The sequence below is a fragment of the Miniopterus natalensis genome, chromosome 12 (assembly GCF_054644295.1).
Source record: "Miniopterus natalensis isolate mMinNat1 chromosome 12, mMinNat1.hap1, whole genome shotgun sequence".
Lineage (NCBI taxonomy): Eukaryota > Metazoa > Chordata > Mammalia > Chiroptera > Miniopteridae > Miniopterus > Miniopterus natalensis.
The window spans coordinates 29195196-29211574 of record NC_142092.1 but is presented as its reverse complement, the minus strand read 5'-3'; the positions used below and the strand labels follow the sequence as shown (position 1 = coordinate 29211574).

General features: G+C 45.1%; 1 protein-coding gene across 1 annotated transcript in view; it reads right to left on the bottom strand.

The window, feature by feature from the left end:
• Positions 1–6978: 6978 nt before the first annotated feature.
• Positions 6979–16379, bottom strand: part of GLDC (glycine decarboxylase) — a 71282-nt gene continuing 61881 nt past the window's right edge. Inside the window, exons 22-25 of the mRNA XM_087822540.1 lie at positions 13125–13220; positions 9621–9793; positions 8229–8309; positions 6979–7709 (exon numbers count right to left, since the gene is read on the bottom strand). Coding sequence (XP_087678666.1) covers positions 7566–7709; positions 8229–8309; positions 9621–9793; positions 13125–13220 — 494 coding nt within the window. The 3' untranslated portion in view covers positions 6979–7565. The remainder of the gene's footprint in view (positions 7710–8228; positions 8310–9620; positions 9794–13124; positions 13221–16379) is intronic.

The following is a 16379-nucleotide window of genomic DNA, read 5'->3' as shown; positions in this document are numbered from 1 at the left end:
GTACAAATTTGTAAAGATGTTTCCCGTAGGAACCGCGATATAAAGGGCTAGTTTCCCTGATTAGTCTGTAAAGCCAATTAAGCCATAATCTATCAGCACTGCTTGTATGGAAAAAGTGCCAATAGCCCTGCCACTTCCAGGCACCAGAGACCTCCTCCTGCTCCAAATTAACTACATTTCCAAACAAACTGAATAGCTGATCTGATAGCCAGGATTGTAACTTTTTTTAAAATTTTATTACAGATGTCCCCCTTTTAACGCACTGATCCCCTCCATCCCACATCCATCCCACCCCCAGGCCCTCCACACACCAATGTCCACGTCCATGGGCCATGCCCACAAACATAAAAGTTCCCCGATTAATCTCTCCCCACCCACACCCTTCTCCCCGCCTTCCCTCACCTGGGGATATTTTTTCATTGCTTTCAAAGAGTGGGGGAGAGAGGGAAACATCAGTTGGTTGTCTCCTACACTCACTCTGACGAGAGCCGGGGATCAAGCCTGCAACCAAGGTACATGCCCTTGGCTGGAATTGAACCAGGGACCCTTTAGTCCACAGGCTGACGCTCTAACCACTGAGCGGAATCCGCTAGGGTCAGGATTGTAACTTTAATATCAGGGACTTATCGCCACCCCTGGGAGTTGTATGTATAAAAGGTGTGGAAGAGATGTGGGAAAAGCTCCAGATGAACAGTGGGTACAGGTATGAAGGCTGGGAAGTTCATACTCTCAGGTACACAAACATGCTCCACATTCATCATACATGTCAGGGTACCGCCTGTATACATAACCGGTAATGAACAAGTGGGTCCTCTAGCCCTCAGCCTCTGTGATTTGGGAAGTGTCCACCAGCCCTGTCCTCAGGGCTTGCTTTCAACTTCGAAGACATTCTAACCCCGGGGCATCGGCCTTCCCTCCCTTGCCTCCCATATGGTCCCCTCAGTTTAATAATCTTGCTGCTCTTTGGTTTCCAAAAACACACTTCCCTGCTCTTTTCCTCTTCTCCCAGGATAATCCCCTCCTAATCCCCTCCCACACACCTTTCCCTCCTACTCGGCATCCTCCCTCTGCCCTGTACTGGGAGGTCCAACCACTGCAGGACCTTTGCTCTCAATGTCTGGGGCTTCCTGTGCTCTGTGTCACCCAGAGGAACTCGGGCCCTAGGCCAGCTCCTCCCCGCCTGTCCGCCTCCCAGACTTGGGACCTCCTCCTGCCCTCTACCCCTTCTCTTTGCCATCTTAAGCCGACTTTTCAATCTTCTCTGTTCCCCATCCTCTCGATCTCTCTTCCTAATTTGAGGGAGTCTTCTCCTGGGCCTTGTTGCTCATGCTCGTGACTCCCCTCTCATCCCACCCTGAACAGCCTTCTCCCCGCTCCCCTACCCCACCGTCTCTGGCTTTTCTCCCTCCCCCTTCCTGACTTTCCTTTCATCTGCCATTGAGCTGATGGTGTTTTTTCCACTTTCACATCTTAATCCTTAACTTCTCCTCATTCCCACCATAAGCCCTTAACTACCTCCCCCCATTTTTTCCTGTTCCCAGTCTGCACCTCCTCCCACTTTGATTCCTCCTCCCTCCGTTGCAAATGCTTCCCTTCCTGACTCAAGGACCACCCCTACCTCCCACACACATATCTTTCCCTTTTTGAAAAAAATGTATCTTTATTGATTTCAGAGAGAGGAAGGGAGAGGGGGAGAGAGAGAGAAACATCAGTGGTGAGAGAGTCACTGATCAGCTGCCTCCTGCACGCCCCCGACTGGGGATCGAGCCCGCAACCCGGGCATGTGCCCCGACTGGGAATCCAACTGCGATCTCCTGGATCCTAGGTCGATGCTCAACCGCTGAGCCACGCCGGCCGGGCTGTCTTTCCCTCTTTGTCCTCAAAGCCTTCTACCTGAGTCAGGGTCCCCTTCTTTGGGCCCTATTTTTATTCTCTATGACCTTGATTCTAGGCCTAAACCACCCTCTCCCCATTTCTGACTCCCAGCAAGGTTTGCACACCTTGCCTTAGTCCCAGCTTTTATTCTTCATCGTTCCTCCCTATTTCCCAGGAACCCTTAAAACCCTTTAAATATGAGATTGAAAATAGCTAAATGCTAAAATGGAGAGGATAGGTACTAAGGCTCTCAAACACGTTGCTCTCTCTTTCTAAGCAACTCCCCTTCCCTCGCCCACATCTAGTCATGGCTGGCTTCTGTTTGTTCATATTTTAACCTAAAAGTCAGCTTTTTGAGAATCCTTCCCTGCCCACCCAATATAAAGAGGTCCCAAACCCTGACGCAGATACTGTTTCCTAAACATTTAACATTGTGAAATCTTAATTTATGTGTTGTCTGTTTGTCCATCTAGAATTGATGCTTCATGAAAGGCCTTATCTTTCTTGTTCACCTTGTATCTGTCATTTAGAATGGTGCCTGGTAGGTACGTATGGCTCAGTCAGTGTTTGCTGAATAAGGTACTGATTTCTGGTGACACTATGCTAAGTGTCACTTTGTGTTATCTCATTTAATCCTTATAACAAGCCTGATTGAGGGAAGTACATTTATTATTGCTATTTTACACCTTAAACTGAAGTGCAGCCCTGGCCGGTGTTGCTCAGTGGTTACAGCATCAGCCCATGGACTAAGGGTCTTGGGTTCGATTCCTGGTCAAGAGCATGTACCTAGGTTGCAGGTTCGATCCCCAGCCAGGTCGGGGCCCCTGTGGAGGGCAGCCAGTCAATGTGTTTCTCTCACATCAGTGTTGTTCTCTCTCTCCCCACCTCCTCCCCTCCCTTCCACTCTCTCTGAAAAGCAATGGAAAAAAATGTCTTCTGGTGAGAATTAACAAAAAATAAAATCAATAAAAAAATAAAAGAAACTGAAGTTCAGAAAGGATAAGTGAATTTGTTGTCTCAAAACAATTGGCCTATCTGGGAATTTCATCCAGATCTGTATGAAGTCACAGCTCATGTTCCTTTCACTTTCTCTGTCCATCCAGAGGAAAAGGACCGTTAGGAATGGAAAGCAAAGGAAAGGAAGATGGGTCTGAATGTGGGGTATGTCGGATTGGGGTCCGGGCTCCTACGCTGGGGCGAGGAGTGCAGGAATGTGCAGTATAGGACACAAGATCCTAAGTGAAGATGAGAATAATAAGAGCTAAAATTTACTTACTTTGTGCCAGGCACTGTTGAGAGCAGTATACTGAATACACATCTAGGAGTTGTAGGTGATATCATTTTACAGGTAAGGAGACTGAGGCTCAGAGATATTCATTATCTTCTCCAAGATCATACAGCTAGGATACAGGGGAGCTGAGATACGACCAGAAGCAGTCAGACTGCAGGGCGAGTATTCTCATTGCTACCCTGCACTCCCCCCAGCAAGAAGTAACCAGCTTTACAAGACTAGTGTGCTCCGTGCTGGGCACCAACTCCTGCTCCCTGGATTCTTGTGTTCTTGGTGGAAGGACCTCAGCTAACGTTAACGCCCCTGCCTCTGGCCCTCCTCTTTACTGCTCTTAGAGAAGATGATAGATGACGACCTCCGTTCACTGACGTTACTGCACCAGCACTGGGGAGCCCCCTGTCACCTTCCCTCTTCACCCGGGATGAGACGGGGCAGCAATCCTGGGTCCGTGGATCTGCTGTACAGACTCAGACTCGCCTGGGGTGGGTGTCCCCAGGCTTAGACGGGAAGCATCGAGGGCAGAAATGGAGAGCCAGCCCTCTGGCTAGAGATCTAAAACCAGCCTTTAATCAGCTTTATTGGGACTAGAGCTGACATTTTGATCTTAAAAAGACTTTTTTGATGCAGTGCTGGCGGGAGCGAGTCTAGCAGATCAGAGAGCGAGGCGGAAGCACAAGCGGCGCCCGCTGGGCTCTGACAGTCTCCTCGGCCGTAGGAGCCTCAGCCAAAGCCCGGAAAGGGATTTTCTCTCAAAATAGTAAGATTTGCATAAAAAATACAAGGGTGACTAAGTTCAGCATCTTTCCCACCCTCACCATCCCTTAAAGGCTTAGAGTTCTGGAAATTTCCCTGAAGTATGGATAAAGAAAGCTGAGGCAATACCTGGAACTTATTAGAAATGGAAACTCTGGCCCTGCCCCAGACCTACTGAATCAGAGACTCCAGGGCCAGGGCCCAGCATTCTGTGTCAACAAGCCCTCCTGTGATCTAGACACACGAAGGTTTGAAAAATCACTGCCCTAGGAAACATCCCTGAGCCTGCCCAATGTCTGAGCCAGAACGTCTGTCCTGGGAGCCTCTAAACGTGCTAGCACCTCTGGCTCCAAACTGCTTGTCCCAGGTGGCTTCTTGTACCCAACGGTGGCACCTAACATCCTTTATTTGGATGAAAGACACCAGTTTGTCACCGGAAAACAGGGCCCCTATATGTATCTAAGAGCTTTGACAGGTTTCAGGATGGGGCCCATGCCCCCGATCACATGCACGCAAGGCAAGGACTGTCCCAAGAGGGGCCTTTGGCCTGTCCCGGGGCTTTGAGGAGGCAGAGAGGATGCGTGAGTCCTAGGATGAGTGTGCGTGTCTACCTCAGACCCCTGATCTTCAAAACTGCTCAGACGGTATATTCCACATCGTTAAGGTCCTTGATGCCGCTGAACTACAGGAAAAAGGTTAAAATGGCAAATGTTATGTATATTTTACCACAATAAAAAAAAGGAGGGGAGCCCGGCCTAGTGTGGCTTAGTGGTGGAGCAGCGACCTAGGATCCAGGAGATCACAGTTTGATTCCCGGTCAGGGCACATGCCCGGGTTGCAGACTCAAACCCCAATCGGGGGCGTGCAGGAGGCAGCCGATCAATGACTCTCTCATCATTGATGTTTCTCTCTCTCCCTCCCCCTTCTTCTCTCTGAAATCAATTAAGAGATATATGTGTGTGTGTGTGTGTGTGTGTGTGTGTGTATAAAGGTGGGGGAGCACCCTACACAAAGTCTGGAAGCACTGTTTAAGGGCCCAGCATTTTGTATTGAGCTTGAACAGGATTCACAGAAGGCACTGGGAATACTGGTCTCAGTGACAGGGTCCCTCTTTGCAATCAAGGATCATCCCTTTATTCGTTCAACTCATATTCTTTGTGTGTTGAACACATACTGCAGGTAGGGCCCTGGCTCAGCACTGGGGATCCAGGGATGTACGAGATATGGTCCCTGCTCTCAGGGAACTTGGTCTAATGAGGCGAAAACCAGGTAAACAGAATAATAACTGCTAACTGTGCTAAGAAAACAAACTGAGTGCCAAGATAGAAAATAACACAGCCCATTTCACAGAGGTGCTGAGAGATGAACAAACAGGCGTGGGCAAGGAAAAGGTGGCCGGGAGGGCTCCAGGTGGAGGGCACCACGCAGGTAAAGACCCAGAGGTGGGAAAGTCGGGAGTACAAGTGTCAGGTAAACACGTAAGCGACTTAATAGTGAAGGACAAATAGTTCACTTCAACTCAACCACCTGCATTTGCCTCTGATATATTTGGGGAGGAAGCAGTGGATGAGTCGTTGTGGAAACAACTGTGGCATCCAACCAGTAACACTTTACAGCCTGTTAAAGAAATTAGAAAACGGCTGTTCACCTCCATGATTTGTTTTCATATGCTTGTCCTTCCTCGGAAGGGGCTACCCCATGCCCTGGTGGCCAGCCTGTGGCGAGCCTGGCTTTCAGCACAGGAAGGGCAGTCTCCAGGTTGGCAGTGACCATGGCGCGGGGTAGCCTGCTTTCATGGGTGGACGCTGGAGCTGTTCAGCCTGGGTTCAGGCTGTTGCTCTCTCCTCCTATCCCTAGCTGTGTGACCTTGGGCATCTCTCCATACCATTGCCCTCCTGTGTAAACGTGGAGTGTTACAAGGCTCCAATGATAATACAAACACTTAGAATAGTACCTGACACCTGGGAAGTACTCAACAGATAATAATCACTTATGACATTAGCCCTGGCCCTGTGGCTCGGTTGGTTGCCTCCCCCCTTCCCTCCCTTCTACTCTCTTTAAAAATCAATGGAAAAAATATCCTCAGGTGAGGATTAACAACAAAATAATAAAAATAAAATAAATACGTTGAAAAGGAGCCATGGATCCCATCACTTGTTTTCTGCTTAGTTAGGCTGAAATAAACTGTCTCACAAACTTTTTTTTTTAAGTGTGAGAATAAGTGGACCACTTGCAGAGCATTCAGTAGAGCACTCAGACCTTCCGTCCAGATCATTGTCGCAATAGCTTGGGTGACAGTTGAGGAAGCTGCCATAGGAGGAACCAAGTAGTCAGGGCTAGAGCACATGATTAATAACCATCAGGGGCGAGCACGTGAAGCATTTGCTATTTCTAGGAGAAATTTATTTGTGGTAGGCATGCTAATTGTCTACCTGAAACCCATTCTTCCCCTTTTCTTTTTTAACAAACTCCTGGTTTTCTTTGGGGCAGTAACGTGCCCAGCTAAAACACCTCCCCATACCCCTTGTAGCCAGGAGTGGCAATTTGAACCAATTTTGGCGGGTTAAAAGTAAGCAGAAGTTACTGGGTGGAACCTCTGGGAAAGTATTTAAATAGAAGCCGACTTGGATGGCATCTACCTTTTGTCTCTCGTTTTCCCCCCATTTTCCTTTTTAGAAATGGGTATGTAATGCCTGGATATGCATCAGCCTTCTTAAGACTATGAGGATGAAGGCTACATTCAAAGGAAGGCAGAACAGAAAGATCAAAGGAGCACTAGCCCCAGGCTTATTACCTCTGGACTTACTGTTAAATGAGAAAAAAATAAACTATTCAATTAAACTTCTATAGTTGGGTTTCATTTACACGCAACCTAACACAATTCTAACAAAAAGGGCCAAAGTGGTATTCACAGCTAAGACATAGGCACTGTTCCTTTTGGCAGCCAAAGACAAAACTGATCATGTAACGATGGCCATTGGGTTAGGTGTTCTCACTACTCTGCAAATCCCCCTGGACCTGTACATGGAAGTAAGGTTGAAAAATGCATCGAGAAATCATTCTTCAAATTGAAATGCTTTTATTAGAACACTAATAATTACAGTAAAAAATAAACAAAAAACAAAACAAAAAACCCCCTCACACATGAAAAACACTCGAATGCTATTACAGATTAAGCAAATTAGTCGGAGGAAAAAGATTTCTGCAGTGTATACAAAATGTAAACATTTGCCCTGGGATTTCCCACAGATGGCACAGTCCATAAGGACTTATTTGGGGGGAAAAATAAGTCTATTGGGTCTCCAGTATAGCCTCTACAATCAATGTCTGCGAACTTGCTGCACTGAAAAAGTTCCTAGCACGCCCCCAAATTTTCTATGCAAAAAACGAAAAATGGCTGCCAATCAAGGCAATTGGAACATCGACTGCTACATGTGGAGACAGAGGCGCCGAAGCCAATCAGTCTTCCAACAGCGAGCTCCCACTCACTATGCTAACTGTATTTACATTTACCTTGACAGAGATTACAAAAATATACACAGTATATAAAACCCCTACTTGAGCCTGGGGCGGGCGGTGAAATATGTCTTGCTTATCAAATGCTCGAGAGAGGCATCGGATCAGTCACTTGACCTCAGGGAGAGAACTAAGAGGAGGCCCTCTTCTGTTCCGAAAATGGAGACTCGTAAACCTCCATGGGTGGGCAGGTACAGACCAGGTGCTGGTCGCCATAGATGTCATCAATCCGGGCAATGGTTGGCCAGAATTTGTTCTCTGGTTTCACAAAGGGCTGTAAGAACAAAGGATGCAAACGTTCTGCGATATTCTGAGAGTTTCTCTCTCGAGAGGAGACTGCAGTGATATGCCCACGGCCTAAGACGCCACTGGCCCAACAAGTACTCAAAAAATATAAGAAGCTAAAAGCCAACCCCTTCATTACCATGCCCCCAAATCCAACTTTTGACACTTGTTTCCACCCCAAACAAAATGCACAGCATCTTCTCCTTCATGTAAGAACCAGAAAAGAAAGAGAAATTGCATTTGGGGCCATCTCACTGTTGGATGACGGTAGCGAACGTCTACTTGACAGGGACGCCTATTGGGTCTCCCTCCGCTGTGCGCCCCGCAGGTTCCCGGGCCTGTGGTTGACACTCAGACTCTGACTTCAGAGATCCGGAAGCCAATGCCTGTGCTCGGCGGACCTCCCTCGTCGTGACCCCCATTTCACAGTGTGTCCCACACACAGCTGATGTGAGACTGTGAGAGCGGGAGCCCCAGCTGGCGCGGTCAGCTCCCCAGGAGAACTTACGAGTGGGAATGCCGCCACCTCTCTGGAATACGGCCGGTCCCAGTGCGAGGCTGTGACGCAGGTCAGGGAGTGTGGCGACATCTGAGACAGACCACGGGTGGGAGAGGGATCAGAGCAGAACCTGCCTCCTCCTCGGTCAGTGAGCTTCTGATGGAAGCCCATGGACCGAGAAGGCTATTGTTTGGCAATTTGGGGGGAAGGAAATCTTGGTAGGAAATTTTTTATTGTGAAATATTTCTAATACCAGAAAGTTATGGTCATATAATAAGCATACCTACTACCCAACATAACTCAACATTTGGTCATATTTGCTTAACCTTTTAAAATAAAAAACATTAGAGGCTGTGGAAGCTGCCTGAATTTCCTCTGTGCATCTCACTGTTTGCCCTCCTCTCCAGTGATAACCACCGTCTTGAATTTGGTGCTCACCACTCCTATCATTTTATAGTGTTACTGCACATATGAATAAATAGCAGATGGCATAGTTTTTAAACCTCATATCACCCTACGAGTATTATCTCCACTTGCTTTTGTAACTCTGTATTATGTTCTTTAGATGTCTATTGCCAGTTTTAAAAACAGCCTAAATCCTGAATCAGCAATATCCAGAGGGGAAAAAAACAATAGTACATATGATCATATTGCATCCCCTTGTTACTCGCCTGTCTTCTCCCGCCAGCCCTTGGCCCCTGCACTCTATCTTCAGTGGGGCATTTGGGGAACTTGCCTGAGCTTCCCTGAGCATCTCAAAAATGTTATCCAGCCTGAGGCCATAACAACACAACTACAGCCTTCACGGTTTTCTTGATTCATGATACCCCAGTTTAATACTATCTGGGCCTAATGAGAAACTCAGGGCTCTGACCAGATATAAATGAATATATTTTGGAAGAGGCAGGGTAATACCTAACAATTATTTCCTCAAACATAAGTCATAAACATAAAACATTCAGGCCAAGTAACAACCCAGTTTTTCTAAGACGTAACTGATCTAATATAGGAACTTGTCTTTATCCAGAGTTTGTGAGGTAAATAATCTCACTAGAGCGCACCAAGCAGGGATACAGAATAAAACTTCCTCAACTAAATAGAGCCCTTCAACCTCTGCTCCCTCTTTGGCAACTAGTACACATGGTGTGTAGCTCCCACAATCCCAAAACAATTACATAAACAGAGTTAAGACACAGCAAATATTTACACTATACTTAAGTAAGTGCTATGTTCAAGACTTAAACTTCCAAATAATGAATGCATCGTCTTCTCAGAAGAATGGCCTTAACTCTAGGCAAGAATACATCATCTGATGAGAGAGTTCAGGGCTTGCTGACACACTGACCCAGCACTTTTTCTCCTCTATGGGACATTTTGAATAAAGCGCCAGTGTCTACACACCTTCAGTGGGTTGACCCTGGGGTCGATGCGGCCCTCCTCGATGTCGGCGATTTCCTGCCGGATGCTGATCATGGCGTCACAGAACCGATCCAGCTCTGCCTTGTCCTCCGACTCAGTGGGCTCAATCATGAGGGTCCCTGCCACGGGCCAGGACATGGTAGGGGCATGAAATCCTGCAAGAGAGACCGGGGAACATGTGACACTAATTTTGACTTCCCCAATTTGGAAGAGACACTCCCTATCTTAAAAGTTATCGTAAGGAAATCATCGGATAAATTTGCTAATATGTGTATCTGGGGAATCATTTCAGCACTGCTTATGAAAGAAAACAGGAAATAACACCCCACAATAAAGGATCAACTAAAGCAAATTTTACAGGTTATCCATACAATAAATATGCAACCATCCAAAGTTATGTAAACTTATATTTGTTAAATTGGGTAAACATTAAAAAATATTAAGTGGGGAAAAAACTTATATAATAATATCCCATTTTATTTAAGAAAATGACAAAGTATTTTTATATATGTATATTTATATATGTAGAGTATGAGGGAAGATACCTTGAAGAATAAATACTAAAGAATAATTACTAAAAGAATACTAAAAAATAAATACTAAAGAATATTAAAGCTTTAACGGGTGATTGCCAGAAAAGAGACTGGGATTTTTTTTTTTTTAATATGTCTTTATTGATTTCCGAGAGCGGGAGGGAGGGAGAGAAAGAAATAGAAACATAAATGATGAGACAGTCACACCCCCTACTGGGGATCCAGCCCACAACCCGGGCATGTGCCCTGACTGGGAATCGAACCGTGAACTCCTAGTTCATAGGTTGATGCTCAACCGCTGAGCCACGCCGGCCGGGCAAGGCTGGAATTCTAATTTCACTTTGTGTTTTAGAATCTTTCAATAATGCTCATGTATTACTTTCAGATAAGAGAAATTAAAATATTAAAGCCTATCAGAAGTTCAATAACGAGGTAACAGCAGTAAGGACCTGGAGCGAGTGCTACTATCCCTGTCTCACACAGAGGCAAACAGATTTAAGCACAGCCCGGAAAGCCTTTGCCTCTACACTGAATAGGGTGAAGGTGTTTCTACATTTTCATTAGTTTTCACATGTAAGATGAATTTACAAGAAACATGGTCAAGAGAGAGATTTCCTAGACAAGAACCAAAAATAGGGCGCAATGGTTCCCATTTCTCAGGCATCATTACATGGGTGCTTGAGCTGTCATGCTGTTAGGAATTGTCTCCTCCACATTTTATTACAAAAATGTTCAAATATACTGATAAGTTAAAAGGAGTAAACACCCATACACCTTCCTCCTAGATTCTACAATAATGCTGTTTGCTTTATCACATATCTACTCATCCATCCATCTTATTTTTGGTGCATTTCAAAGTATGATGCTGTCATAAGTACACTTCTGTGTGTATATCATTAACTAGAATTCAATATCTAGTTCCATATTTTTGTGCTAAAATTTACATACAGTGAAATACAGAAATCTTAAATGTACCATTTAATGAGTTTTGACGAATGCATAAAACTGTTACCCAAACCAGAACGGGATTTTTTTTTTAAACAAAAAGTTGTTCTCGTGAAGTCTGACCTCAATTCCATGTGAGCAAGTTCAGCCCAACCTATTCTGCTGTAGGTTGAATTGCTGTGGAACCATCTGAGTTGCCTTGGAAACACAAATTCCTGGATCTCAACCCTGATTCAGGTGGTCCAAGATAGGGCTCAGAAATCTGAGTTTAAAAACTCTCCAGGTGCCCGGCGGTGTGGCTCAGCGGTTGAGCATCAACCTAGGTAGGATCCAGGAGACGGTGGTTCGATTCCCAGTCAGGGCACATGCCCGGGTTGCAGGCTGGATCCCCAGTCAGGGGCGTGCAGGAGGCAGCCGTTCAGTGACTCTCTCGCCATTGATGTTTCTCTCTCTCTCTCTCTCTCCCTTCCTCTCTCTGAAATCAATAAAGATACATTTAAAAAACAAAAACAACTCTCCAGGTGATTCCAATCATTAGTTATGTTTGTAAACCTCTTCCCTAAGGCAGTGAGCCCCACCCTTGTCAGCCAGGACTCATCCATGGGTGCTTATTAAATATACAGATTACTAGGCCTTTCCCTGGAAATTCTGATTCAGCTGGCATGACTAAGACCCGGCATCTGCATCGTCATTTTCATTGTTGTTATTTTGCTTAGTCTTCCTTCCTTCCTTCCTTCCTTCCTTCCTTCCTTCCTTCCTTCCTTCCTTCCTTCCTTCCTTCCTTCCTTCCTTCCTTCCTTCCTTCCTTCCTTCCTTCCTTCTTTCCTTCAACACATATATTCTGAGTGTCTCCTATGCGCCAGGCTCCTGGACAATTCTGGGCTTAGGGAAAGTGTGGCAATCACTCCATCAAACATCAAAATAATGCCAAGGTTGGAGATAGAAAACGACTGGAAATACCGGGTGGTAACTCCAATTACCACCTCCCTCCTGGCTCCTTCTCTCTCCCTTCAAGTGCTGCCGTAGTCAGGTGGGAGATGCCAGGAGACTGAGTCATGTTATTGGAAGAGTCAAGAGGCGGTTTTGATGAAGCAGTTGCCAGTTTCATTAATGAAACCACTCTCTGGCTCTCCCATTTATTATCAGCGTAACTTTGCATAATGAGATCACTCATTCCCGAGAGAATGAGTCACACACATGGAACTCCCATTATGATGTAGCAGCAAACCTACTAAATTATTAAAGTTTTCACTTTCCTTATTAAAAGAAGTCACTCAAATCACCATTAAAATTCAGATGGGACTCTACATCCATTGAAAGGCAAAGTTCTCTCCAACTCAGCCTTTCTGAGAATCAAAAGGTCTTTGATATTATTAATAATGTCACTAAGAAAATGTATTTGAATAAGGGCTGTGCTGCATGAACATCTACTAATATACAAGGAGCCCTATGTCTCTTAAAATCCTTCAAAGAAAATTGCATCATTGCTGTAAAAACATGTGCCTATGCCTTCATTTCTAGAAGCAGCTGGAACAGCTATGTCATCCCTGAAATGGTTATAAATGTGAATATAACACTTCTCTAACACTCCTACAGGTTACTTGCTCCACTTATTTCCCCATTACACCAACTTACTTCTTCATGGACCACTCCGTTTACCAGGAGTGGGATAGAAATAAGAATTTACCAGAAACATGGGAGGAGAGCACAATCATTTTCTTTGGGATTTTTAATTTTGTTAATGAGACAGACTTCTTTTCTTGGCTGCATGGAGTCAAGATGCATGATTTAATATCTTTGAAAGGGCAGTACAAATGCAGTCACAAGGGAGAGTTTTTTCTCTATCACTTTGAAGGTTGCCTAGAACCCTGGGCTCCACATTTAGCCTATGGACCAGTTTCCAACGGTGACTGTACAGTTTGTGCCTCCAGGAAGTGTTCCGTAGCCAGATAAGGCGGCTGCATGAGTGTCGAAAGCCCAAGTTCCCCTCCCTACAAGGGCCACTCACCGTAATCCTGAAGTCTCTTGGCCACATCCACAGCCTCAATATTTGCAGACTTTTTGAAGGGTCTTGTATCCAAAATAAATTCATGAGCCACATAACCTGTTTGGGAAAATCGTTTTGTCTGAAGATTAGCATCAGCTTGTTTTACCCAATCAAATGGGCAAATAAATCAGCTTTTCAATGCATATTAAAATGCATGGCACTTGGTAAGTTTACAGTTGGAAACAAAGACTTCCTCTGTTCCTATTACAAATAAAAATGTTTAACATGTCAGGCCAATGTATCCGATCCTTAGTGCATAACACACCCCTGAGCCAAGAAGCTAATGGGAGGCGGGACTTCAGTGCCAAGGCACTGCTGGAACATGAAACAGAGATTGCTGGGGAATGAGATTATTTCTAACTCTGAGGACCTAAAATCTACTTGCAGCAGTCATCACAGGCCTGATCCTTCTATACAAAATATTTCTAAAGCTGAAGATCCATGATACCCATTTTAGCAACTTTTCCCCCAACATCAAATAACTGTTTCTTCTGTGTGCATGTAAATATACTAAACATATATCCATAAGACACACACAGAATTTTACGTGATTCTTCAAAGGGGACTTTGAAATTTGGGTTTCAGACTGAGAATTAGAAATAGGGCCTGTTAAGCAGCACATGGGCAGTGGCAAGGAGCCGATGAAGCCAAAATCGCTGTGGTGGTCAGTTCACTTTGTTCTGGGTTTGTAAACTGACTGCCTCTCTATGTCCAGGCTGCCATCTCCCCAGAATGAGCTGTTGACCACCCATCCATCATCAAAAATAAACCACCATGTAAGTCAGCATTTTCATAAATAGAACAACATTCCTGAGAGCTTCCCAAGTTCCATGGCCCACATACGGATGAATTTCCTTCGAGGAAAGTATCTATGCATGAGATAATAATGTACTATTTCTTAACCTGCTTTCCTGACTCTCAGCAAACAATGGATCTACTTACAGGTCCTTGGAGCAGAGAAGCCTGAGAATAGCTCCAGTCATTACCAGCCCCTGAAGATAGTCTGCGAACTCCTCTGCTTTTTATGTACCGAATACATATAAATAGATTGGTTTTATTTGAAAATAAAAGTATGAGATCCTGAGGCTTTGAATATACTGTCACTGCATATTTTTAAAACACCGCTTTCTAACAATGACAGTGACTAAATTTGTGAGGAGTGTGATTCCTAAGTAGAACACCGTATTCATAGGTAGGTAAATTGGTGGGGGGGCTCCATTTGGGGAGCCCAACCTTTGACCTTTCTGCTCTGAGCCTCTGACAGCCAACCCAGCATTGCGAAAGTGACTTAAGGAAGCTCACTGCTCTGAAGGACACTCAGCAGCAGGAGGGGAGGAGGAGAGGGACACATGACAGCGAAGAGGGTCGCTGGTTCTGGTGGGACTGAGCAGAATCTTCCAGAGGTTCAGCAAGAGCTGAAAGGCCCCACCAAGCCAAGCCCAGCCCAGCGCTGCTAATACCAAGACTTCATCTGCAGAGGCCCCCACCACAGCCAAGTGGTTTGGGAAGCGCTCCATTTTCAAAATGAGGTTCAGATGTTATTTTCTAAATCCATAGTCTAATGCATTCAAATGGAAACTGTAGTGGAATTTCAGCATCTCTCTCCCTCTGCTTGAGCCCTGAAAGGGGTGAAATTTAAACTTGGTGGCTTTTGGAGGCCCAGGATGTTCATCTTTGTTTGCAGTTTTTAAGGAGAAAAGATATACAAACAGTCTATGGTATATGGTGAGTTGGGCAATCTGAGGTAGAAATTGTATAAACTGATCAGTGCAAGTTTTAATTTTCACTGAGTAGGTGTTTCCGCTCTGCCTACCCATGACTATAACTCGGAATCTGACTAGACAGCAAGTCAAAGGAGCAAGGAGAGGAGGGGGTGGGATGGTGGAAAAGCAAAATAATAGTGGCTTGGCTCTAGGCTTAGAACATGCCCCCTCCTAACCCCCCAGAAGTTAATCATCTTCCGAGGCTATAGAACGTGCTACAGAAAAAGAAGACTTCTCAAAGCCCCCCTTGAGGGCAGGGGCCTGACCTGGCTTATCCCTAAGCCTCAGAGTGACTGCCTAGAAGTACATGGGGCTCACTAGCTGATTATAAAGCGTGGGTGGGAAACCAACGCTCAGTCAAGCTTTTCAGTGGCAATCCAGGAACCACAAGTAACAGAATCATAACTCTGGAAATGAGGCGGGTAGGCAGGGCCCCCGGCCTCAGGTGGGGTCTTTTCCTAGCCAGGGATGTGAGGTACCAGCTCTTGAGGCCCATGTCCTCCCATAAAGGCCACCAGCAAACCTATTCAGGGACAAGCATTTCCAAAAAGAGTTAGGTTTGTCCAAGGTCAAAACAGGAGAGGCATTAAGAATTTAAAACATAGCCCTAGCTCATCTGGCTCAGTGGTAGGGCGTCGGCCTGCAGACTGAAGGGTCCCGGTTCAATTCCAGCCAAGGGCACGTACCTCGGTTGCAGGCTCCATCCCCAGCCCTGGTTGGGGCGCATGCGGGAGGCAAATCAGTCAATGTGTCTCTCTCACATCAGTGTTTCTCTCTCTCTCACTTTCCTTTCCCCTCTCTCTGAAAAGCAATGGAAAAAATATCCTAGGGTGAGGATTTAAAAAAAAAAGAAAAGAATTTAAAACATAAATAAAACATTGGGATATGAACAAAGTTGTCTACTCTGCTGACAGGAACACCATTTAGGTCAAAGAGTGAGCTTAGCCTCCCACAAAAATAGATGCCTGTGAATTTTTAAATTTCTCCTTTAAAAAGATATCATTTCACCTGAGGTAAGTCCTTTCTTTTCACCTCCTCGCAGAATAAATACTACTGCTGTTCCCCATCCCAGTTCTTACCTCCCACCCCTTCTCTTTGCAAAACCATAAGCCTCAACCATTTAGCTGGTGTTTTCAAATCTCTCAAAGAAACGGTTCATAAAAGGAAGCCTGGAGTTCATTAAAATTATTGCTTCATAGTCATGGGTAATTCTGAAAAATCTTATTTAGAGCTAGTAAATAAGATTAAGATGAATAACGGTCTTCGAATACTGCCATTAGACATGTGGGAATACAATATGCTTAAAACATTTCTATTTTGGGCCCTTGGGAGGTACAGTGATAATTCTTTTCTAGGCCCTAAATTACGAAGCCTCAAATTGTATAATGAATGTGTTTACCGGACCAAACATGAGACACTTTTTGGTTTCATGAACTTTGGGATTGGGTAATAA